At 36.9% G+C, this 24,905-nt stretch overlaps 1 protein-coding gene across 1 annotated transcript; it reads left to right on the plus strand.

Moving 5' to 3' along the window:
* Window positions 1–2,882: 2,882 nt before the first annotated feature.
* On the plus strand, window positions 2,883–24,098 carry LOC135474675 (protein NDRG3-like). Its single transcript, XM_064754228.1, has 14 exons — window positions 2,883–2,925; window positions 5,366–5,437; window positions 6,913–7,017; window positions 8,589–8,688; window positions 9,957–10,077; window positions 15,724–15,786; window positions 16,151–16,211; window positions 16,505–16,591; window positions 17,235–17,312; window positions 17,761–17,861; window positions 18,287–18,352; window positions 19,256–19,355; window positions 20,292–20,379; window positions 21,175–24,098. Exons 2-14 carry the CDS (start codon window positions 5,393–5,395, stop codon window positions 21,285–21,287), a joined length of 1,128 nt encoding a protein of 375 aa, XP_064610298.1. The 5' UTR covers window positions 2,883–2,925; window positions 5,366–5,392; the 3' UTR covers window positions 21,288–24,098.
* Window positions 24,099–24,905: the final 807 nt, after the last annotated feature.

Raw genomic sequence — 24,905 nt, forward strand, 5'->3', positions numbered from 1 at the left:
TCGAGTCAAATGATGCCCAGATCTGCTTAGCTATGAGCTTATTTGAATGTTCTGAGCGTCAAATATTTGTAAAAGTATAATTTACTGATACATCAATCCAAAGCAATGCCTTACCTATAGGCCCCCATGGAGGTAGAATTATCTAACTTGCCTCCATGCCTATACAATTAACGCAAGTCTTGATAAGCCCAGTTTTACTTAATGTTGAGTATAAACATTATTACTTATATACATTATATAAGTAAGTGTTCTTGAAATGGTTTAATTAAAACCTATACCAGTGCGCCTATATACTTAAACAAAACATAAATCTCAACTGAATTCTCTGCAGCCCAGCTGCCACTTTTTCAGTAAAGGTTTAATACAAAATGCTTACAGTGTAGCGGTGACCGGTTTTATTTAACACTGAAACAATCAGTGGTTAAATTCTATCAATTAAGTCTTCTTGAGGAGTATAGCAGAATAAAGAGTAGGGAAATTCCAAGTGGATGTGTTCTTACACTGTACGCGTATTTGAGCGTTTAGTTCTTGAGTAAGCCGTTTAGACTTTTTAAGAATCCAAATGCAGTTGACGCCTGAATTCTTTGCCATTGCAGAACGGTACTTCTTCCAAAATGGCTGTAGTTCTTGCAGTGAATTGGTTAAGAGATTAGATACAAGTTTAGTGATACAGCTTTTTGACTTTGCAATAAAACAAGCGGGGATTTGTGCATTTGTATATTCATATGAAATACATGGGGACTCTACTGTATATGGAAATAATTTGGCAAAGCGTTGTAAACCACTGGATCATTTAACATCCGAGGTGCATGTTAAAACCCCTGTCAAGGTAATTTATAATTTAAGGAACAGCCTTCTATTTTTAGCAGTTTCAGCTGTTCTGAATGGTCGATAAAGCCTAAAATAAAATGAACTGACATATACACGGATGGAAAGGTGGTACAGAAAAGACAGAAATGGACAGTAGAAACCATCTAATTCTGTTAAATTCCATATAAACAGCTATCAATGTCCAACTTGTCACGCGTGCCATGCAGTTCTCTATTCATGTATAGGCAATTAGATGCTGTACTCAGATTAAAAATGTTTAGGATAATGTTGCCTATCAAACTTCTGCATACATTGGATTCATTTGATAGTAGGCCCTATATTTGACTGGAGTTTTACGTTGTACTCCAGAATATATCATACACACGACGGGGACCATGAGGCATTTTGGTGGAAGAATTCGCTCAAAGCTTGGGGAAAGCCACGACCTCTGCAAGCCCTTGGCAGGCCTTCCCAAGTGTATGACTGGAGAGGAAGCCATGAATTGAACTCACAGCGATCACACTGGTATGAGATTCCACGGGTCATGTTTCGGTAACACGCTATAATTGTTAACTAGAAGGCCACGGAATTTAGCCCCGCGTACACTGGACAAATAGGCCTACTTATGGTTATGGCTAAATTCAGTTGAATGCTGAATGTCAAACATAATTATGTTAGGCCTGGGATAGAGCACTCGCTGGCGATGCATGATGGATAAACGGCGGCTGATAGCCTACCAATACTTCTACACCAATCAAATATATCGGGTGGGCATAAAAATATGGGCTGTACTTTGACATCCAATAGCTCCGAAACCCTCTTACATCAGCTTCTAAAAATGTACACACTCTAAAGCCATCATGTCCTTAGTATACAGAAATTTCAATTTCATCCTTTAAGATTTCTGTACATGGGACCAAAATCAAAACAGAATAAAAAAACGCATGTTCCGGACATTTCAAAATGATGCTCTACCTTGTTTTACTTGAAAAGGTGATCAATTCCTTGTCCGCCGCAGAGAAAACCATCTTGATTCAGCAAAACGTGTGCCTATCTGGCAGAAGGGTTTCTCTGACACAAGAGCCAGACAATTTTTCCAGACGACACTTGATTGACACGTGTCATAGAGGTGCAGGGCACGCTCTACTTAAGACACTTGACAGGTGATGCAATGTGGGTCACCGGAACGTGCGTTTTTGAGGCTTTGTTTTCATTTTAACCCTGTGTACAGCCTACTCAAGCTATGGCCCTGAAAAATTGTCAGTATATTAACAAAATCATGCCATTTGAACGTCTGAAGTTTGAAAGGGTTTGAATAAAGGATAATGGAGCGATGCAGCATCAAAGTACGGCCCATTTTTTATGCCCACCCGATATATAAATAAATGATCGTTATACACATGGAATCCCTCATATATATAACAGGGGTTAGTAACAAGGTTCAGATTCCGGAAAAGTTATACTTGACTCTGCAGACCAACAAAAGTTATTGGGATATGATCTTATAAGTCTTTCCATAAGTGAAATATTCATGAGTACGACCTGAAACAGCTATCAAATAAATAAATAAATATGTCTTCCCACGTGACCAGAAGAATTAACAGGAAAGACAACACTATGGACCAAATGTAGTTATGCATCGATAAAGTTATCAAGAATAGCTCGAATTATATCAGAATCTCCCCTGCAATATTTTTAGTGCTAAAACGATTCTAAAGCTGTAAAAAATTTATACAGACCTAATGCATGCATCCGTCTTTGTAAATTTTAGGAACTTTACCGAATTGAACAGGAAGACATACATTGACAAGTGAACGAGTATACTGCACATAACACTCCATGATAATTTAAAATGAAAGCTGGTTACTCTTTTAAAAATATTTTCTTTTATTATGGTGTGTATTAGTTTGTTTATTACCGGGTTATTAGTTAGTTATTAGTTTGGTTTTCCAAAGATATTCTGACAAAAGGTGGGAAGATGGGGGCACCATGTGGTATCCCCAACGCGATAATCTATTGGTCGGAATCATTTGGTACGAGCCAATCAGAAATCGTCTAACGTGCGCTGTACGGCCATATTCACCCTTGTTGTCGAAGACGCAATAACTAGATAAGGTATGTTTTGTTGAGTTTCAAGGAATGTTTCACAGCAGATTTTTGTTTCGTAACTACGTCAGGTCACAGATGATCACATTCAAGTTTGTAATTACAACATGTGTTGCTTTCGATCAGGTATATTGACCTAATAGGAGATATACAGTACAACAACAACCGTCGTTGTCTGAAGTGATGTCCTGAGACATGTTTACATTAATATAGGCCTATAGCCTGGAAATAAGGTACAGGACCTAATAGTATTTTGACAAGGGTCAGCTGTTTGGTACAGGACAAAACTGACAAATGTAAATAAGATGGTGACTGTTCTAACAGTATTAGTAGCTGTAAAATTTATAAATCATGCCACACACCAAATTAAAAATTGAATCAGTATCGTGATATAATGACCTGACAGATGGTGTTATATATGGTGGTGTTATATTAAGTGAATATATATTGATTGGCATGGTTTTATGGCAGTTGCTATCATGGCGCTGTTGAATCGACAGACCTGTCTATGAGATGTGTATTCATTCTAGCAAGTATCGGAAAACCTTGCCTTTTAGCTGCTTTAGTTTGTGACTGCCCCCACCCTGTCTCCTCCATATCTGTGTGAACTTGCAGAGCTCCTGAAATCGTGTTACAGTTCATTAATTAATAATCAAAATACATGTACATGTACATCCCATTAAGCCATCAGTATTTTAGGAGTGTCGCGAGTTCACGGAGGCTTAGGAAAGATGACGTGGCGGCTGTTGTAAACTACCACAGCTAAAAGATGTTAAAACTACATGTAGTGTAAAGTCATGCCCTTACCAGCCCCTACCCTGTATTGTCTAAATGTGGGTGAACTTGATTTACCCCTGAAATGTTAATTGGGCTTTTAACACACAAGTACATATACATGACGAGGTTTACCAAGTCAAACACTCCACTGCTATCCATGAACCATGTGGCAGTTTCAAAACACGAATAAAATGCATATACAGTACATTAGTTATATACCTAAGAAAAAAATCAAATCATTTAAGTATCAGCTGTCAAGACCAGAGTTTTCCAAGCCCAAACTGGACCAGCCTGTGCATGAAATAAGCCAAAAGGGACTTGACTCTTGTATTCTTTAAATAAGAATGTGTTTTAATGTTGAAGATTGGCATAAACAGTCACACAGAGGATATAGCATAACTTATTGCATTCAGCAGCGTCAGTTGAATTTAAGATCATAGTTACTCTTGGATTTAAATTCAGATGATGTGCAATTGTAGCAATAAGCAGTCTTTCACAATATACTGATACTTGAGGCTTGAGCAGAATTGGCTTTATACTCATACTGAGAATCATTGGGTAGCATCTCATAGTCATACACATACCGTATGCGGTCTTTTCACAAGCTGCGAGCATTAAACTTCCATGTGCATACATATCTTTTAACATGGTGCTGTAATAAATAGCCATGACACTGTTGGAGCATAGATAATTTGTAATCAGTTACGAAGCATGTCTTCTTAATCTGGGTACATTAATGTATTATCTAGGAAGGTGAGTAAAGTGACCGCGATGATTTGGAGCTCGGCTGTATTTATTTGGTTGGGGGACTGTTGAAGCAAATTATGGATATGCAAAAAATTATCCAAGAAATATAATGACCAGTACTTTTTTTTATCTTACATATTTTTTACATGTATTTAAATACTCCAGAACATTTCACAAATAAATATACATTGAGATAAATTTATGGGTGGAGAAGAGCGGACAGTATCTGAAGAGAAAAAAAAAAACAGGAAAAAAAATCAAAGCTCACAAGGCATTCTACATGTGCATGGTGCTCAATTGTCTCCTGAGAGTACTCTTCAGATGGCTCAAACACTGAGGGATTTTAGGCCAGAATGAAGAAAGAACTTATAATTGTTATTTGTTGGCTTCTAGCATTTTTTGGCATTTAATTTCTTACAGAATGTGTAGCATTGAACAACACTTTGTCAAAATGTCTGATACAAACAAAAAAAAATTTCTGGAATATGATTTAAAATGCTGGCTTGATCTAAAGAACAGCCAGGTACATGTGTGCATGGCTTAATGGATTGAGATACATCTAATAAGTAATAATGCTTGCATATATAAATTATGCAAAGATATTATATTGACATTATTGCTGGCCGGCATGTTTTTCCTGTTCGTAATACATGTAGTTAATCAAACTAAGTAATGTGTAACATCTTATTGTACTTTAATAGAATGCTGTGTAGTACATGTCTGTGTATTCTGTTTCTGTTGGTTTATTTCTTCTTTTCTATTCTAAAGCGTATATAAATGTTATGGTGTTGTGTTATACATGTATATAAATGTAGTAGAGTAATTTCTGTAAATGGTTTCTTGTGGGATAGTAGTAGTCTTATTGTATGTATTGATTTTTGTTTGCTGTTGTTGCATGCTTGTCTCTCTTTTGATATGTCTTCAGCTTGTTTTTACCCCACTTTGTGTTACGATGGAGAGCCGCCGCTTGTTGGACTGGAATGGTCATGATGATGAGGTCAGCTGATTGGTTTTTATTTTCCATTTTTTGGGGTTACATTTTGGAACATTTGTCTTGGCTGTTGCTATCTGTTTGTATATATATTGTTTTAGCTAGTATGCAGTTATATGATGGGAAGTTTGTCTTGTGTAAATGGAATGAAATATCACAATATTATAGCATGAAGACATAAGTGTACACAAAACCTGAATAAATCTGTGCATGTATGTCTTTATAACAATAGCTTGACAAACATGAGTACATGTAGTTTAATCGTGTATAAAAAAGACATTTGTAGAAGTCCTAATTTCCTAAATTTTTTGCCCACAGAAGATCGACTTTGGATGCATTTTGTATACATTTATCTTCTTTCTGAAGATAATAAACTAGGATTGTGTACTGTACTTCATGACTTGTGAGTTTATGATACAATACCATAAAAAGCATCATGTATGTGTGTATATATCTATATGCACACATGAAAAATTGTTGAAGTACGGTATATGTAATACATATTGAAATTAAATTTACATCCATGAAACATGAACATATTCAAACTTGTTAACTGTCCCTGTATACAGATTTGGATATCAGACTCTACATGTAATTATATTTTTGCTGAAGATAATAAAAAAAAAATCACAAACAGAAAACAGGCATCATTTCTGTTTGGCTAAAATTTCACAAGAATGTGTAATGTTTTTGGTGTATCTTAATGTGGATAAACCAGAAAGTAAGACAGGTTCAGCTCATGTGTGAAAAACACAGATTACACATTGCAAGTTTTTGAGACAAATATTGATGTGCAGTCTAGTTTAATCATTCAGTTTTTTGAAACATAGTTATTGGGTTTGTTTGATGAATAGAATTGTAATGCTGAAGCTCAAATGATGTACATACTAGCCATGATAAAGTTCTCCATACCTGACAACTTAATTTATTTTTATTTAATTAAAGTTGTGTTGAACTGGCAATTTGAGTTACATTTATTGTAGAAAAGACGAGGATCATGAAGAAAAACTGACACCAACACTGATTAACATACATGAAAAGCTATACATTTTCTCAAAGGCTTCTATTTACATCCAGTGTGGTAACAGATTACCGGTATTTAGCCTAAAAATTAACTGTAGGTCGAGTTTGAAGTATTTGAAAAAGAAATACTTTATACATTTGATTTTGGTCTTATATCAGGCTTTGTATATAAGGCATCTTTCTTATTTATGTCATAAACAATGGAAAACCCTGTTCTTCTGCTTTATGTTGACCTGATTCTTGAGATTCTTGACGAATGGCTATACAGGCCTGTCCGGGGATATTTATAGAAACAACTCCACATAGTTTTGTACATGGAAATAAATGCTAAGACAAGGTCTGCAGATTTTCGAGAGGCGCACACTTTTGGTTCATATTTTAAGCTGATCCATGGAATCTCTCACAGTCTTACTGGGATATAGGTGTCTTATATTGTAATCTGGTCACTCTCTTTCCAGGATCGGCCAATGGAGAAGCTGACTGACATTGAGCTGACAAGCATCAGCAGTACGTCTGCTGAACCACGGAGGTTGCTGTCTGATGCGAATAACATCATTATTCAGGTAAAGTATGAAGGCTGGCCTGACAAGAACCTTATGGGCGTGTGGCACAGACAATAGACTGCAGTGTGCACATGTACCTGTAGACGTATTCAGGGTGATGGGATGAGGGCACCATTTCACCAGGCACCAAATCGTGAAGTGTATTTGCCAGTTTGTTAGAGTTTTACATAGCTGTGGCAGAAAGAGCAGTTCAAATGTTTCTTTTTAAAGGACATCTGAACACCATTTTTTTTTTGTTTAATCGGAACATCGCCTTTAATATGGTTGTAATGGGCATCTTGATTTACGTATGTTCATCATGTGTATTGGTAAATACCTTCATGTGTTGTGTGATCTTGTGAGCAGTGATAACTTAAAACCTAATCAGATTAGGCTGTTAAAGTAACTCACTTCCTTGACATGATCTGAATAATTTTTAGAAAAGCGTTGTTTTATTCTTTCCATTACGGATTTTCCTAGGGCTTGAGTGTTGTACTGTGAGTGGGTTTGAACTACATGTACCTACTGACAGTGTGTATATGTGGCACTGAGAGTGTTTCTTGATATTCCCCATAACTAGGAAACAAGGTGGTGTTGTGGGCATGCATGTACATGTACCGTAAATTGTCCATGAATAAAGTACACATTTTGCCTGGTTTTGAGTGCACAATTTATCTTAGAAGGACAGTTACATCTTTGTTTAAAAAGTAAGTTTATATCGTACATGAAAGATGCAGGTTTCAGCACCCAAAGTTATATTTTGTGACATTTAATTATTTGTTTATGAAAAATGACCTAAAATGCAAAATTTTAGGTAATTTACAGTACATTTTTTAGCGCAATGTCTTGTTTTGGAGTGATTCCATGTTCTTCACAGGCCATGAAATTATTTTTAATCCCAAATATGAAAATCTGTAGTTCCTGTGTAGGCAAATGATGTTATGAACTTATCTTAAGGATGTATCATACTTTATATGTCATAAGATATCTGGACAGAAACAGCATCACCTCCCTTTTATTTGTTCACAAGCTTGAAAATACTTGTAAATTTATTCTTATTTGACCTTTTACTTTTATGCTGACTTCAGTAGTGTAAGGGCCACAACATTCTTCTATCAGTCATGTTGCAAATAGCAAATTTTCATAGTGCTCAAGGTTACAAAGCTGAAATTGGAACCTTGGTTTATGGTATTAACACTAAATACTCATGTTGATTGACAGCCCATTGCAGACATGGGTCAATAGTGTAACCCAGATCATCGTGTTAGTCAGCATTCTATCACATGTAGGGGTTCCAGTTCAAATGTTAATCCAGCTGTGTCTGATATTGTTTCTGCTCCATACAGGCAAGTTTGTCATGAGCAATTTAAAAGAGGTAAATAAATTTCATACTTTGAATGTTGAAACTTACATTTATCTAGTATGGTACCTTCCTATCTTCCAGACAAGCTTTTGAACAACTTTCTACAATCAATAGATCTCTCAGAATCAGGCTAAATGAGACACATATATGTGGTCGTGAACAAAATGATCAACTGCAGTATAAACATGTACAGGAACATGTCTAATCACACTGTCCCACTGTGTTGTAGGATGAAGATGTGGAGACTCCCCATGGTCGGATCAGGGTGGCCATACAGGGGGACAGGACTAAACCTGCCATACTTACCTTCCATGACATTGGACTCAACCGTACATTTTTAAATCCATGATTTTAATTTGTCCATAGTGATTTTGTCTTGACAATCTGGCTTGAAAGAGAAGACATGTGAACCAACTAAAAAATGTTAAAGATAATATTTGTAATCCCAACCAAATCCCTGTTCTAAGAAAACTAAATGAACAAGTGCTAGAAGCCAGTGAAACAGCAATTATTGAAATCCTACAGCTCCCACAAATAGGCAGATGACTTCATCTGGAATTGCTTAAAAGATGAAAAATAGCCATCTTCAGGTTTTAAAGAATTTCCAAAATCTGTTGTCTGCAGTGTTACTCACGGTGTAAATGAAAGGGCTGTTTTGAGTGAGGCTATTCTCTTTATCCACTTCTCTCTGGCTTGATTTATTTATTTATTTATTTGATTGGTGTTTTACGCCGTACTCAACAATATTTCACTTATACGACGGCGGCCAGCATTATGGTGGGTGGAAACCGGGCAGAGCCCGGGGGAAACCCACGACCATCCGCAGGTTGCTGGCAGACCTTCCCACTTACGGCCGGAGAGGAAACCAGCATGAGCTGGACTTGAACTCACAGCGACCGCATTGGTGAGAGGCTCCTGGGCCATTACGCTGCACTAGCGCGCTAACTGACTGAGCCACGGAGGCCCCCTCTGGCTTGACTGTAGCCTTATATGTCAGGAGGTTTCTGGTTTGTCAGGTACATGGCAGAGGACAGTCTTCACCCATAAGGTTATTCATCATAGTGTACCTGTACATGTAGTTGAAATCTTCTTGACCACAGGATAGAATTATAGAAACCTGATGAAAAAAATGATTCAAAATATGATTGTGGCTTATTACAGTGTAAAATGGAGACCACCTTCTTGACCATGGGATGGAATCTTAGAACCTTAATGAAATAAATAAATACATGTACATGTAAATAATTTCAGAAATGATTGTGACTATTTACTCTGTCAAATGCAAACCTTGTTTTTGACAAACAGCATGTGGGCTTTTTTAACACTGTTGTTTGAACTTAGCTCGAACTTACAGTTTGAAAACAGTGGATAATGTCTCCTGATAACAGTGCTTTGCGTTCAGAGCCCACTTTTACAAAATTTTGTTAATCAGTTTTTCTTGTAGCTTCCAAGTATATGTAACCTGTATATACATGTACAATGCTGTAACCTACTTGTACAGGCCATGTCATTTCTGAAAAGTTTAATGGAGTTTTGTGGAAGTGGGTCCAGTTCATTTGAAACATGCTCATTTTAACACTGTTATTCTGTTGTGTAGATATCAGCTGTTACCAGGGTTTCTTCAGCTTCCCGGAAATGCAACCCATATTGAGACACTTCTGTGTGTACCATCTGGATGCGCCAGGCCAGGAAGAGGGTGCTCTGCAGCTCAAGCAGATGTAAGCCTATTCACAGTTGTCTGCCCCTGCATGCCTTATATATGCTACTGTTCATTTGGCTGATACATACAAATAGACTGGCTTTCTTCATGAAAGAAGATGTATTGTTAGTGTTATGAAGTTATGATGGATGAGGCTATTGGCTGCAGATATGAAATATTTGATGAATGGCTTTAGAAAAGAATGTGATGTTTAGACAGCATCTTGAAATATGAATGGTATTTATTTTTTAGAATATGAATTTGAGATATAATTGTGCATTTTTAAGATGAATCACATTGCCTATTATTGTTTATTTAACATATACATTAAGTGAATTCAAACACTTGATGTAATTTTCTTTTGGAAGAAAAGATGTTTTCTATAGTCTGGTATGTATTTCAAGATTGGGGTTTAGTTTCATTTCAGAGGAACTGAATCTGTGATATGAGGCATTATAACCGCTAAACATACATACATTAATACATTTAGTGTTGATTCATATTTCATATGAATAGTTATTTTCAATACACTTATCCCAGCATCACTGAGTTTTACAGTTGATGTGTAAACATTTGTTTGGCAAATGTTTCTTGAGAAAAGATAAAACCTATAAATGTTACCAAAAACACGAAAGAGTCATCTCTCTATTATGATGGAAAGCACATTTCCCTGATGCTGTGAATACAAATAAGCAAAACAATACGACGCAGAGCCGTATTTATCATTCTAACAATGGGAGATTTCTCAGACTGTACTGAATTCTCCCGAGGAGGAGCTCACATTGCTTTTAATCCTTGCACTAAAAAACCCCACAAAAAACAATTCCTGTTTAAATTCAAATTAAATGTACATGTATAAGTATTCTATTCTGAGGAGCATTGTGCTACATTGAGCAATTTAATTGGCTTGCAGGTCTTTGTGACTTTGAAGTCTTGTACATGTACTTTTGAAGTTGGCGCATTTGCTGTTTGCCTTTTTCTGATTGTTGTTTCTTTCCTGTGATTGAGTGGCATTAAAGGAATCTCTTGAATTTCACTTAAATGCACGTATCGCGTATGATTGAAGCTGTTGAAGATACCGTTGTCATGAAAGGTATCATTATATGTTGAATTCATATGTGGGTTAAAATATTAAAACATTTTTAGACTGTTCTGAAAAACTTCCATGAGTACATGTGGCTTTTGTACAGCGGGCTCTTTAGACTTTTGACTGATTGTTCTAAGCTCTACTGTGTGCTTGATGTAAGACCTCATTGCACTTAGCTTTTTTGTGATGTGCAACAGACAGAAGCTGTAATATTTGTATGGTTAATGCATGATGCAATATCAGATTGATATAGAGGCCAGCCAGGCTCTCATATTGGTACACGGTGTTCTGCTGGAGACCACAGACCCTGACAACAAAGAATGTGTGTTGACAATTCACAAAACATGTACGTGTATCTCCCATGGCTTGGCTGTGGCCTTAAGCCAGGAGATTTGAGAGGTATCAGCCTCTGATTTTTTCCTGAGCTACACGGAGAATTTGGTTTCTTCCACTAATTAATGTGACTGCTGCCTTGAAATGTGATTTTTTTTTTTTTTTTTTTGATTGGTGTTTTACGCCGTACTCAAGAATATTTCACTTATACGACGGCGGTCAGCATTATGGTGGGTGGAAACCGGGCACAGCCCGGGGGAAACCCACGACCATCCGCAGGTTGTTGACAGACCTTCCCACTTACGGCCGGAGAGGAAGGCAGCATGAGCTGGTCTTGAACTCACAGCGACCGCCTTGAAATGTGATCACAGCTTTCATAATTCCTGATTGTGGTACAGAAGTGTGAAATAATAAGCACAGTGCTACAAGTGTATACATAGGAGATTGGCATTACTTGGATTTTGCTGTATTACATGGGTTTTAGTAGTGACAATACATGAATGTTTGAATGTATGAAAACAAAAAAAGAACTGTTATGCAGGGCTCATTTTTTTCATCCCAATAGATTACCAGAATGTCCAATTTTATATTCTCTGCATATTTTCTAAACGTAAATAAGTACTCAAATGTATGCTCTATCAGAAATAAACATGCTCATATAATTCTTCAGCTAGGTACAAATCTTGCTGACCACTTTTATAACGTTACGCCCAAAGGGAGACTTTCACATTCTGCTTCCTCTAAAATGCAAATGGAAAAATGACTACTCACAAGTTGTACCCTTTTCTGTGGAATAGTCATTTATAGTTTCTTTACGGGAATCCAAACTTTGACGCACAGGAATATTTTGGGAATCAGATTCCTGTTGAAAAAAACTAGGTCTGATGAGTTACAGTGAAAACTGTGTGTAAAATATCTCTTAGGGATAACTTTTTCCCAGATTTTTTGTTTTTGTTTTTTCCCAAAGTCCTGTACTTTGAAAATATTTAAATTTTAAGTAGGCCATTTGGACACTGTTCATAGTGTTGAGGGATGGTGATACAAAAATCTGTTCTTTTTTGCTCTTTACACTGACTGTCAGATTTCATGTACCTCTTTATTATTGAATTATTCTAATGCACATGTACCTTCCAAAACTTTAACATAAAAGTGTTTTCCAATTGAAGAAAAAAAAAAATGCAGTCTTATCAAAGTTTAGTTGGTGGTTCCATTGCTGTAATGAAGTATCGAGGACCTTTGTTGTGCTGGCAGGACATCTGCTGTACAATCTGCCGTTGTGTCTGTCAAGTCATCAGATGTCTCTGTGCCAGCTCGCCTGGCCTCTGTCACTCATATACACATCATCAACACTAACATTTTTTTAGCTCGCCTGTACTTTGTTGTACCCTGAGTGTCAGCGTCCAGTAACAGGGAAAGCAGTGTTCAACAAAATATTATTAGTGGTGTCTTAAAATGTACATCAAGTGTTGAGCTTAGGGTTTGAACACAGGTAGATCACAATAACACGAGGGGAATGTTACATTGTTGATGTGATGTGTGCATATTAAATACCTATAAATTACCAAATGCCTGACTTAGTGTATTGTGTATAAAAATCAATGTTAAACAGAATGTTAGGGATGATATCTCAAAAAGTACTGCATTTATTGAGCTCAGGCTTAGTGCACGTGTAGAGCACAGTAACAGGAGGGGGATATTCCACCCTTGATTTGGTATATTAAATACCGTAAATTACTGAATTCCTTACTTAGTGTATTGTGTATAAGAATTGATGTTCAGCAAAATGTTAGGGGTGGTGTCTCAAGAAGTATAGCATGTATTGACGTGAAGCTTTACATACATACAAAGTATATTGCTAAAATATTCCTTCTCTGATATGTGTGCATATTAAGTACTGTAAATTTTCCAATTCACTACTTCAGGACTTGAGCTGAAGTTTTGCAATCATGTGTCTCTACAGGGGAGGTCTGTGGTAGCCTCGCCAGTTGTGATTGTTCTTAAGTATGGGCCATCAAGGTTGCTGGACTTCTAAGGCTGATGATTCTACAATCTGCCTTGCATATACAAAGTTCATCACGTTCATTATACATGGTACTTGTGAATTAAGCTTGCATCATAAGCCGGTTGTGCCTTTTGTCCAGTTTTATATACCAATATTTTGCATGATTCGTAGACATTTCATCTAATACGTCTAATACGTTTAAAATCTAACCTCATAACACATCCCTTTAAGAAACAGTCTTCCTCTACTAACAACTTTATGACACATTTCTTTAGGGGTGATGCCTTAGGTAATCCTGACAGCATGGGAAACAAGTAAGTCAGTCATTGGTTAAAGCCATGGACTCCATGTATGCACTTAGTGTGATATTGTCCCATGAGTGTTGTGGCATGGACTATACCCAGAGCTGCGCGAAAGGTTGTGATGAGCATGTCAATACAACTCGGCTGCTTATATCTGAATTATATGTACCAGTAAAAGTCCTGATGAAAACAAACTGGGTGAAAAGCAATTTTTTTAATCCACTGAGAGCAAACCTGTAAAGGCGAACCTAATTGTGGTAAGTTGGAGCAGTTAAGTGCCATATTTATATTTGTATGTTACGTGTAGCTTCTAAATTGCATGTGGGTATTTATTTACCACAAAATAAACACATAGTTGTTTGGCCATGTTGTGAAAAACCTGCACGCTTGTCAATGTAGGCTTATTTGTTACACTCAAAAAATTAATCTGTTGATTTTAACACAAAATCTGTGGTCTAAGTGACGCTAGAATGTATTCTGTCTTTATAACATAATATTCTGTCACATTCAACATAATATCAAGTTTTCTATTGCATGTAGAATCTCTATGTTGAATCGGTAGAATATGTGTGTTATATTTAACAGAACAATTTGCTGCAATAGCAGAAAACATACTAGAATCACACAGACAAAATTAACAGAATAATGTGACTACATGTGAAACATGCAAAATTTGTGATAGCCATGTAGAGATGGTACTAGAGCTAACTGTTGGGTTGCTGAAGGAAGAATGGGTATGTTTATTGATCTTGTCAATTGTATGCACAATCCTCCCACCCTACCACCCTCCAGCTGTGTCCAGTTACCAAGAATCACAACTAGACACAAGAAAATCACACTTAGTAGAATTTTGGGCTAAACTTTATGTGAAAGACGGTATGGTGATTTGCTTGCATGGTAATAATAGTTCTAATCACAGTGTTGCTTATGGTAACAGTACTCAGGATAAAGAAGGACCATAGTCTATTATGATCAATATTTTCTTATTGATTTGGTGTTTGTTTTATTTGGATATCATCTTGAATTGCATGGAACATTTTTAGTATCCTGTGCTTGTGGTCATCCTCTGTTTCTGTTTCTGTAATCTGTATTTGTTTACGTATTGTACACTTGTGTATGTAGTTCTTTAGGTTTCATTGTGATACTCAAATGTCTTGTCTCTCCGCATTAAGTTACTCTGTCTTTATTCTCTGTTTTCAGGTGTTCTCTAAATTATTATTGAAATGACAAGTGTGTGTAAACATGTTGAGAGTTAAGTTAATGTGGTTGAGATTAAATGACAGAATGATTCTTGCTGAGAAAATGCATGCTCTTTCGCCTAGATATTGTTAAGTAAGAGACAGGAAAGAAGGTATCTGTTTATTTAATTTACAAACTAGTATGAGTAGGGTCCATTGATGTATTTTTGGATTTTAAATAGGCACAATTCTACTTAAGATGATTCATGTGTGGTTACTCAGGCAGTATTGTATTTTCAAAGATATGTGTTATGGTAAACAAACCACTTTTCAGACATTGTTACCTGTTATATATATTTGTAATATAATATGTCAAGTGTTGAAAGGTAAGCACAAGACAGTCGTCTAGAAATGTAGTGTGGAAATATACCGGTTGTAATGTCATCATTTTACTCAGTAGTATTAAACCACAAAATCTGAAGGGCCTAGGTGGTTAGTGTGACAGCAGGAGGCAATGACCCAGCAGGCTTTCACCAATGCTGTGGTGAGATCAAGTCATGCTGGCTTCCTCTCCCTGCTGATGGGGGGAAGGGCTGTTAGCAACTTTGCAGATGGTGGTGGGTTTCCCCAGGCTCTACCAGGTTTCCTCCCACCATAATGCTGGTCATAGAAGATAAATAATCTTGAGTACAGGATAAAACACCAATCCAAGTAAATAAACAGTTTCAGAAACAAGGGAAGTAACTTTGTTTGACATTTCCAGGTTTATGTACCCAACCATGGACCAACTAGCTCAGGCGGTTTACTATGTCATTGACTACTTTGGGTAAGTGTTCAGACATTATGGCCAAGGTTTGTCTGCTTTGATAGAGTCTTGACATTTGGACATCATTTGAGCATGAATATTTCAACAGTCACTTGTTTGACGTAAAAACCTGCTAAGACTATGAGGCTGCAGGCTGGTAATTTTTTAAAGCGATGAAATAATTTAGCTGAACTATTTTGCTATAATAGTTATGTTTTATATTTTTGTATCATTTGATTAAATTTGATGAATACATTTTACATGTGAATGTCTGGTCCAGTGTCATGATATATGACAAACATGTTTGTGAAGTGTTACTAATATAATAAAATTTATTTGTGTTTTATTAAGTACATGTATCAAGAATTGCTTTATTATTTTCCAGGATAAAGCGAGTTCTGGGGTTCGGTGTGGGAGCCGGAGCCAATGTCCTCACAAGACTGGCTGTAAGTTGTACATACTGCAATACTTCTCACAGATCAGGTCTTTTTTAGAAGACATTTAAAATTTAAATTAAAAATTTAATTTAAAATTTAAAATTTTTGTTTTAAACATTTTTTTAAAAAGGTCTTCATCTTTTGAAGGTTTGCTCAAATAGTGGATGCTTCCGTTCCTGATTTATGATTTATACCAACATGTGTCATGGCAAGAAATTGTTCATTTATAAGTATACTGAAATAACAGAAATCGGTAATAAGTTCTAATGTCTGTTCTTGCTTTTTTGTCGGGCTTGTAACAGCTGCAGCAGCCAAATCGTGTGGATGCTCTGGTTCTGATCAATCCCACAGCCAAAATGCCAGGGTGGATTGAGTGGGGATATCAGAAGGTCAGTAATAAACCATATCAAACCATGACTGTGACTAGAAGCTATTGTACATAAGTAACAGTATATCTGTTTACCTTATTTGTTCTAACATGCTATTAGCCCTTGTAATTGGCCATATAGACCTGTATGAGACAGAGTAAATAAACTAAACTAAACTAAGTGTAAATGTAGTAGGCATTTGTACATGCCAAACTCAGGCCATAGAGTAACACTGTAAAAAACTAGCAGGTGTCACTTGTTTGTTCATACTCAACATTCGCATGCTGTATTATACTCTGGATCTGTCTTACTTGGTCTGAATTAATATTGCCATTGTCTAAGCAATGCACAAAGAAAGTTTGTCAACCTCCCAGATACATGTGAAAAAAACATGTCTGCTATATTGACCATGGTTCTTTGAGCATGACCTTGGTTTTATTGTCAGATTAGGGAATAAATGTTTGTTTGTATTCACCCCAGCACAAGGCATGTTTTATACCATGCCACAGTCAGTGGATTAGCTTAATAGGGTCTGTCATGGTGTGTATTATTTAAAATGGAAATCAGATAAAAAATTTGATGGCTTAATGTTCATCCTGACACAAATCTGTTCACATTGTGCTAGGAATTTGAAATTTTATGCATATGTGTATTTCTGTTGTAGATGAACTCTTGGTACCTATTCGGAGGACAGATGACAAACTTCACAGAGGAGTACCTGTTGTGGCACTGGTTTGGAAAGGTAAGGAGATTAAGGGTTGTGCATTCTAGCAGGCTAAGGGATAAAACACACTACAAGTGGTGATTATCCCTTCATGAACAGACCCACCATCAGTATTATCTGTGTGAAAGATGAACAGGTAATTTCTCCATTAAAATTAACTGCCATTTTATATTCCTGTTGATGAAGAAAAGCAGGGCTTACCTGCAATCAACCTGTTGTCATAACAACGACTGTCACAGGTAATGTCGATGAAATCATTGATTAGTTTGTCAGAAGCCATTTGAGTCAGTGGAATGGAGTCTGTTTAATTAGGTCACAACAGACGGATGAACACAGGAGTCTGAACTGCAGTGTGCATACAGAAGTGTAAATGGATGAATAAGCACTTTGAGTAGGTAAAGGACTGTATTGTGTCCTCAAGGTTGATGTTGGTGATTAATGACATTTTGTGCTTTTTTTTTTCCAGAAAACTCGCTGGCAAAACCATGACTTGGTGCATGTTTTCCAGGACTATATCAAAGTGATGAATGCCCACAACCTGAGTCTGTTCATTGAGTCATACATCAAGTAAGACCTTCTTCTTTTGTATTACATGTACCTTCACTACGATACCTGGTACCTGTGCACTAGTGTGTAAATTATGTCATGTACCTACAAGGGTACACCAAACAGTTGTCTTAAAACAGAATAAGGCCTAAACTGGTGACAAATTTCCAGATATCAGAGCTTCAATCAGTCATTCTGTTTTCACACTTCTTTTTCACAGCTATACATGTACCTTGCTTTATGCACGTCAGCCCTACACATACATGTAAGAAAATATTTGGGCTGATATAGCTGTGTGCCATAATCATTCATTCATTCATTCTATTTTGTGTATGAGCAAATGACTAATGCATATCTTGAATTGACATGTTTGTCTGACTACATATACATGTACTGTCAAATAGATGTTTGCATCTGTGACTGATTACAGCAACTGTTCATTTCAGACGAGATGATCTGGGTGTGGTGCGAGAACTTGACCCAATCAAGAAATCTGTCTCAAAAGCTGTCAAGTAAGTAGTCATCATTGCATGTATATATTTACAAAAGATTGTTTGCTTTTAACATTAGCTATACTATCCAGTATTTTTAGCTGTCTCCAATGTCATACCCTGAATGTCATCATCCAACAAAAGTGAAAACAGTATCAAGGTAAATGGGAATTCCCTAAAATAGGATCAACCCTATGCCTTTATTAAGAGGGCAACAAAAAGTCTTCTCATGTACTTCTTAATTGTCCCTGTCACCATTGTGCAGTGTCTGTCCATCTGTCTTTCTGTCAGACCTGTCCTGGTTTCAAAATTACAGTGCACAATCCTGTATTTCATTGTTTGGTGTCACACAGTGACAACTTGTCTGATGAAATTGCTTCCTTAATAAAAGCATTTCTCTGCTTCTCAACTTGGATGACAATTTAAATCTGACCTGTGAAGCAAACTAAATTTACCTGAATAGGTTTATCATTTTCAAGAATTGAAACTTCGTGCCACCAAAAAATTCTGATCCAGATATCCACCCAAAAAGCGCAGGTGTAATTATACATTTTAATAATGAAAGACTGTTTTGGGTGGGCTGACTAGATGAATAAATGTGTGCCTTAGCTCAAATCTGTGGATTGGCAACAAATGCCGTTAAGTGTATGGATGGTCATGACAGTCTAAAATACTCCGGACACGCCAGTTTCCTCCACCCATTCACCCAGCAGCTGTCATGTGAGTGAAAAGATGTTGAGAATGGCACCAATCAGATAAATGAAAAGTCTGTTACATTTGGTGGTCTGAAGTGCTATGGCTTACCTACATGTACATCTTCCAACATCCCAGAGTTATTCCCTCTTTTCTTCTAAGTGGAGTATAGTAAGTAATACTACAGAAAAACAAGAAAGAGACTTGTTTATATGGTGTTTTGTGTTACAGATGTCGCACCTTGATCCTGGTGGGAGATGACTCTCCTCATATTGATGAAGTGGTGGACATGAATGGTAGGATGGACCCGCAGGAAACCGACTTCATGAAGGTGAGAAAATCTCCACACTATCCAACACAGAAATCTCAACAATAGCCTGGAATGTTGACCTTAACTAACACGTCTAAACTGCATAAACAATTTACCAAGGAGAATGCTTGGAAACATTTGTTGGTCTATGGAAGTTATACACAGTATGTAGAAGTGGACGGCAGATGCACATGACACATAGATTTAATAAATGAAAGCACCTTGAAAGTGTGCTCATTTACAAATTTCCTACCCCAAACCAGTATTAAGCTTGAATTTTGCGTGCGTTGTGATTTGCAGTCGAGACAGTATGGATAATATAAATTTATGGGTGATTTTTATTTAAAAATTGAATATTCATGTGCATGTATTACATGTCCACTGATTATTTTCATAGGGGCCTCCGTGGCTCAGGTGGTCAGCGAGCTAGCGCAGCGTAATGACCCAGGAACCTCTCACCAATATGGTCTCTCTGAGTTCAAGTCCAGCTCATGTAGGCTTGCTCTCTGGCCGTACGTGGGAAGGTCTGCCTGTAACATGGTTGTGGGTTTCCCCCGGGCTGTACCGGGTTTCCTCCCACCATAATGCTGGCCGCTGTTTATAAGTGAAATATTTTTGATTACGGCGTAAAACACCAATAAAATATATAAAGAAAAAATAAATGAGATTATTTTCATGTAGTAATGAATGATTACTGAGTCAACCATAAAATGTCATCACTGTCATATTAGTGAAATTTTGATAGCACTGCATTAACTACTAGTGAGAAAAGAAACAAGTTGAAAGCAATTGTCTTCAGTGAGAGGATAGCCCAGTAAAAATTCAAATATTGATGCTTACACATTGTGAATTTCAAGTCACAATTATTTCCGAGTGACCTGCGTATCACGAAATCAAATCAGTGAGGTAAGTGTATGACAGTGTATTTTGTTTTTATGTTTCCACTATGGCCTTTAGATTGCCGACTGTGGTGGGATGCCTCTGGATGAACAACCAGGCAAAGTATGTGAGGCCTTCAAACTATTCCTGCAGGGCATGGGATATGGTGAGTAGTGATTTCGTAAACGTTTCATAAATGGTACTTAAGCGCATTTGCATATAACTCAAGTAACTCGCAGTGATGTAGACACTGGTTTATGTGTGAGTTCAGATTTCCGCTTGGAGAGTCAAAGTTCCTGTATTTTGAAGATCAATGTTAGGAAACAATGGGATACATTTTTCAGTGCAATGACAAGTCAGGTCCTAGCTGGATTGACTGTTGTTCTCTTGCAGGGAATGAGTACTACAGTAACAGTTTGCCAGCTTGTCTTCTTTGTCACAAAAGGTTCCCTTTTACGCCAGTGTCTATTGACCAGTTTGGTACATCAAAGGTTTTAAGGCAGGGAGATTATATACGTGGTTCTGTTATAAGTAACACCTCTTCTTGAGAGCTCCATGTGAACTACATTATTGTTATATAGAGGAAAAAAAATACTGTGTCAAACTGGACTTATACACATGTGTCTCACACGTGAGAGGTTAGAGCAAGGAAACTGGTTGGCCTGGTGTCAGTAAAATGTGGCTTGGTGGGGTGTCCTGTCTGGTGCCTTTGGCATGTTACTTCAGTGGCCGCAGCACTTTAGTGGCATGAAGTCCCAATGTCACCAGAAGACACATGCACACATTGACTAAAAATTGTTAAGTACAAGATAAACCCAAAACATACATGCATACACATGTGCATGCATGTGATCAACTGGTTCTGGAATAGTGTTGCTTATTTGTGCTCTTTACAGGTGAACATTGGGTTTTTCTCAGAAGTTGTCACAGAAATTTAACATTTTTTTGTATTACCTTTCAGTGCCAGCACTAAAACAAACAAGCAGTGTGGCTTCTAAGGCTCGTCAACAACAACAGGCAGAAGAAATGAGCCAGATAGCCAGTGGAGAGATTCGCTCTCCAACAGTCTGCTGAGGAGTTACCTCCCCTTCAACCCTGCTTTACACGTATATTGTAGGTGATCAATCTCATTCAAGGTGTGGTCAGCCTAAAACCCGGGTCACATGCTTATATACAAATAGAAACGTGCCCAGATGACATTTTGGGCAAATTTGAATGATTTTGTCTGCTTGACTCACCTTTATAACCTGTCTTACACTTGGATTTCTATCCAGTCTGTATCTTATGTATATGACACAATAACAGTGCCTCTTAAGAGCTTTGAATGACAATCTGATCACCTCTGTAAACAATGGTGTTATCTTGTGGCTTTTGTCCTACATTCACTGTGTCATCAACTACTTGAATAGAATCAAAAGACTGTGATATATTGTCTTTTTGGTGTGTATTAAGGTTGCAAATATTGTATTTTGTAGTTAAATGACGAACTGGAAATTAAAACTACTGATGAAAAGTTATACAAGTGAAAGGAAAGATTCCACTACAAGACAAGAGTGAAGTACATGTCATTTTAACAAGTGCAGAGGATATGTTTTGACTGTGATCAATATCTGTGAACTGAAAGAAACTAGAGCCCAGAATCATTTTGTACGGTTTGTGATCTCAGAGTTTATTCAGAGGTGCTTGAACACAGTACAGTTGAAGTTGTAAATGCGGCCATTTATCTGACGCCAGTTTTACAAGCTTATATACAATGATTTAGTGTTTAATGTAGTAAATTATAAACATGAATGTTTTGTTTTTTTTCAACTGGTATGGCAGTATTGGATAGAGCCCCCAAAATGATTTTCTTGTGACAAGTTTGAATAACACATAATACTGTAATTCAGCTTCTTTATGTAGCATGTTTAGACAGATATAAAATCATGTTAATAAATACATACCCTGTCAATAGATTATTAGACATACATGTTTTTAAAAGTCACTTCAGCTCTCTCCAATGCAACTGTGATTAAGGATTTTCTCGTAAATGTACATAGAAGTAGCAGTGAGAGCATATCTCTGTATGTTTTACATGTAGTTCACTTTCATGACCATTTTGTAGTTTTGAGATCATAGATCAGTTATTCTTGATTTTTCTAACCAGATATAAAGGTGTATTAATACAGATTAATCAGCTATAATCCTCTATGTTAATTGTTACATCAGACCATGATCTCTAAAGGATTATCCTAGCTTTACCCCTGGGCACGACTGTTTAGGAACTAATCATATTGTGATTGTACAAACCAGAGCCAGTAGTATGTGATGTAGTAATAACTCACGGAATATTTGAACCAGTTCTGTGTTATAAGGTTTAGAAATAGGCTTCCTTGCCTAACACATACTAATGAAGTAGTCCAAATGATTCTAAGCCTTTTTTCAAACAAAGGCTTTTGATAATAGACAAGCCTTCACACTTACATGCTTTTGGCCTTTTTATTTGCATACTTTCCATTGCAAGATTATGTTTTTTTTTGGTGGCCTTAGTTCAACCACTTAGAACAAAAAAAAAATAGGTCGAAATGTGATCCACTACTTTTCTTCATTAAAGAATGTGTCCAAACTTCACCCTCAGCTGATCCTCAATCAGGGTGGAGTCAAAATATGATCCTGTACAAAGACAGTCCATATCTTGTGTGGTTGTTCTGTACTAACATTTTTTTTTATCATTACCGATTTGTGAGTTTGTTTTAGCATTTTTTAAGAAGCATTTGTATAAAACCATGATTTGTATTTTATGACATGCATCATCATTTAACTTGTTGGAATGCTGGTTTTGTTTCTTGCTTCAAATACATTACTGGCTATGAAACAAATTATCAGATTTATTGAATATTGCAATAGGTATATTTCTCACCAAGTTTTTAGTGTTTAAACCAAGCCTTTATCACTTTTTCCTAACCAGAACGATTCACCTGGAATGGATAGGAGGTCTGCATATGCTGCAATTTTATTACGCAGTGTATTTTCATTATCCCAACTATTTTTATGTCTTTTTTTAGTATGCTTAAATGTTTTATTGTTAAAAAGAGGCTATAGTATATTGTATATGTATTTTATTACTGCATATTTGTGGTGTAACACAACATGTGTTCTGTGCTTCATTTGTATGCATTTATAGCAGCATTGTTCATGTAGTCAACAACAGTTCCATATGAAGTCAACATTCCATTCTGTAAATACTAGTAATAGACAGTTCCTAATTTGTCATTTGTTGTCACGGTTCATTTAGAAGACAGGTGTTAACTTAGTCAAGCATTCTTTTTAAAAGAGTAATTTTATCATTCACAAATGATAGTTGTTTCCTGTGTGGAGAAAATTAGAATTATTATGTATATTAAGTTTAGATTGTAAATAATGTAGACTTGTATTCAGATCTTGAAAGTGTGGTCCAAAAGTTCTAAACAAATATGTTGTAAATTTATGAGGAAAAATGAAGGTATACTTTATTCATAGATGATTCTCTTATGATTGTGAAATGGATGTAGTTTAGAAATCCAGCTGCCAGTGTTTTTAAGATTTGTATCATAACAACATGTACATACGGATGAATTCACTCAATATCCAGAGCTGGTGCTTCAATGCAAAGGTTGATAGTATGTAAACAGAGCCTCCCTGGACTCGCTTGTATAGGGCCCGTGTTCACTTTTGCGAAGAGCTGGGTGAATTGTACACACTCATAACGGGCCACAAACACACTCATAACGGGCCACATACACACTCATAACGGGCCACATACACACATATTAACAGGCCAAATACACGCATATTAGTTAAATAAAGCAACTCTGCATTAAATGGACTGTCTCCTTCCCTTCAATATTAACAACTTTATTTGAAGATATATGAAACAAACAACCTGTGCAGATCCACATCATTTGTTGATGCTGATAGTGTTGGCTAATGTAAGCTCATCGTAATCTGGTGGTGAACATCAAAGCGTTTAGTTCTGGTAACAGAACTTTGATGACAGTCAGGGAGTTTTAAGCACAGAGTTTTAAGCACAGAGTTTGGGTGAATCCTAGAGAGTCTTCATGACAGACAAAAAGTCAGGCTGATGAACTGAGTGCCTGGATAACCATCAGAGAGTCTTGCTGATGGAAAGAAAGTCTAGGTGATGAACAGTGCCTGGATAATGGATGGTCTGTGTGATGAGCTGAGAGTCTGGGTGATGGACAGAGAGTAGTATGGGTGATGCTTGTGGAGTCTGGGGTGCTGGACAAAATCTAAGAATAATGAGCATACAGTTTGGGTGATGGACAAAAAGTCGGGGTGATGGGCAGAAAGTCGGGGTGATGGGCAGAAAGTCGGGGTAATGGGCAGAAAGTCGGGGTAATGGACAGATGCCTGAATAACTAACAGATAGTTTGGGTGATATAAAGTTTGAATGCAGGACAGAGTGCCTGAATAACGAACAGGCAGTCTAGATGATGACAAAAAGTCTGGGTGATTCTTCGAGTCAAGATGTAGGATAGAGTGCTTGGGTGATGGACAAAAACTCCTGATGGACATAGTGCTTGGATAACGGGCATAGTCAGGTGATGAACGGATCTGGTGCCTGGATAAGGTGCAGGTAGCCTGGACAAAAGACCGCTGGATATTATGGACGGTGAAAATCCATGATGTGCAGGTAACAAGAAAGATGATTTT

Source organism: Liolophura sinensis, chromosome 9 (assembly GCF_032854445.1).
Source record: "Liolophura sinensis isolate JHLJ2023 chromosome 9, CUHK_Ljap_v2, whole genome shotgun sequence".
Lineage (NCBI taxonomy): Eukaryota > Metazoa > Mollusca > Polyplacophora > Chitonida > Chitonidae > Liolophura > Liolophura sinensis.

Excerpts from the sequence above, each read along its gene's own strand:
- LOC135474675 (XM_064754228.1), top strand. The coding sequence starts at position 5,393 with ATGGAGAGCCGCCGCTTGTTGGACTGGAATGGTCATGATGATGAG. Across the intron at positions 16,212-16,504 it reads ATGTCCTCACAAGACTGGCT|CTGCAGCAGCCAAATCGTGT; the intron begins GTAAGTTGTACA and ends GGCTTGTAACAG. Across the intron at positions 20,380-21,174 it reads CCTGCAGGGCATGGGATATG|TGCCAGCACTAAAACAAACA; the intron begins GTGAGTAGTGAT and ends ATTACCTTTCAG.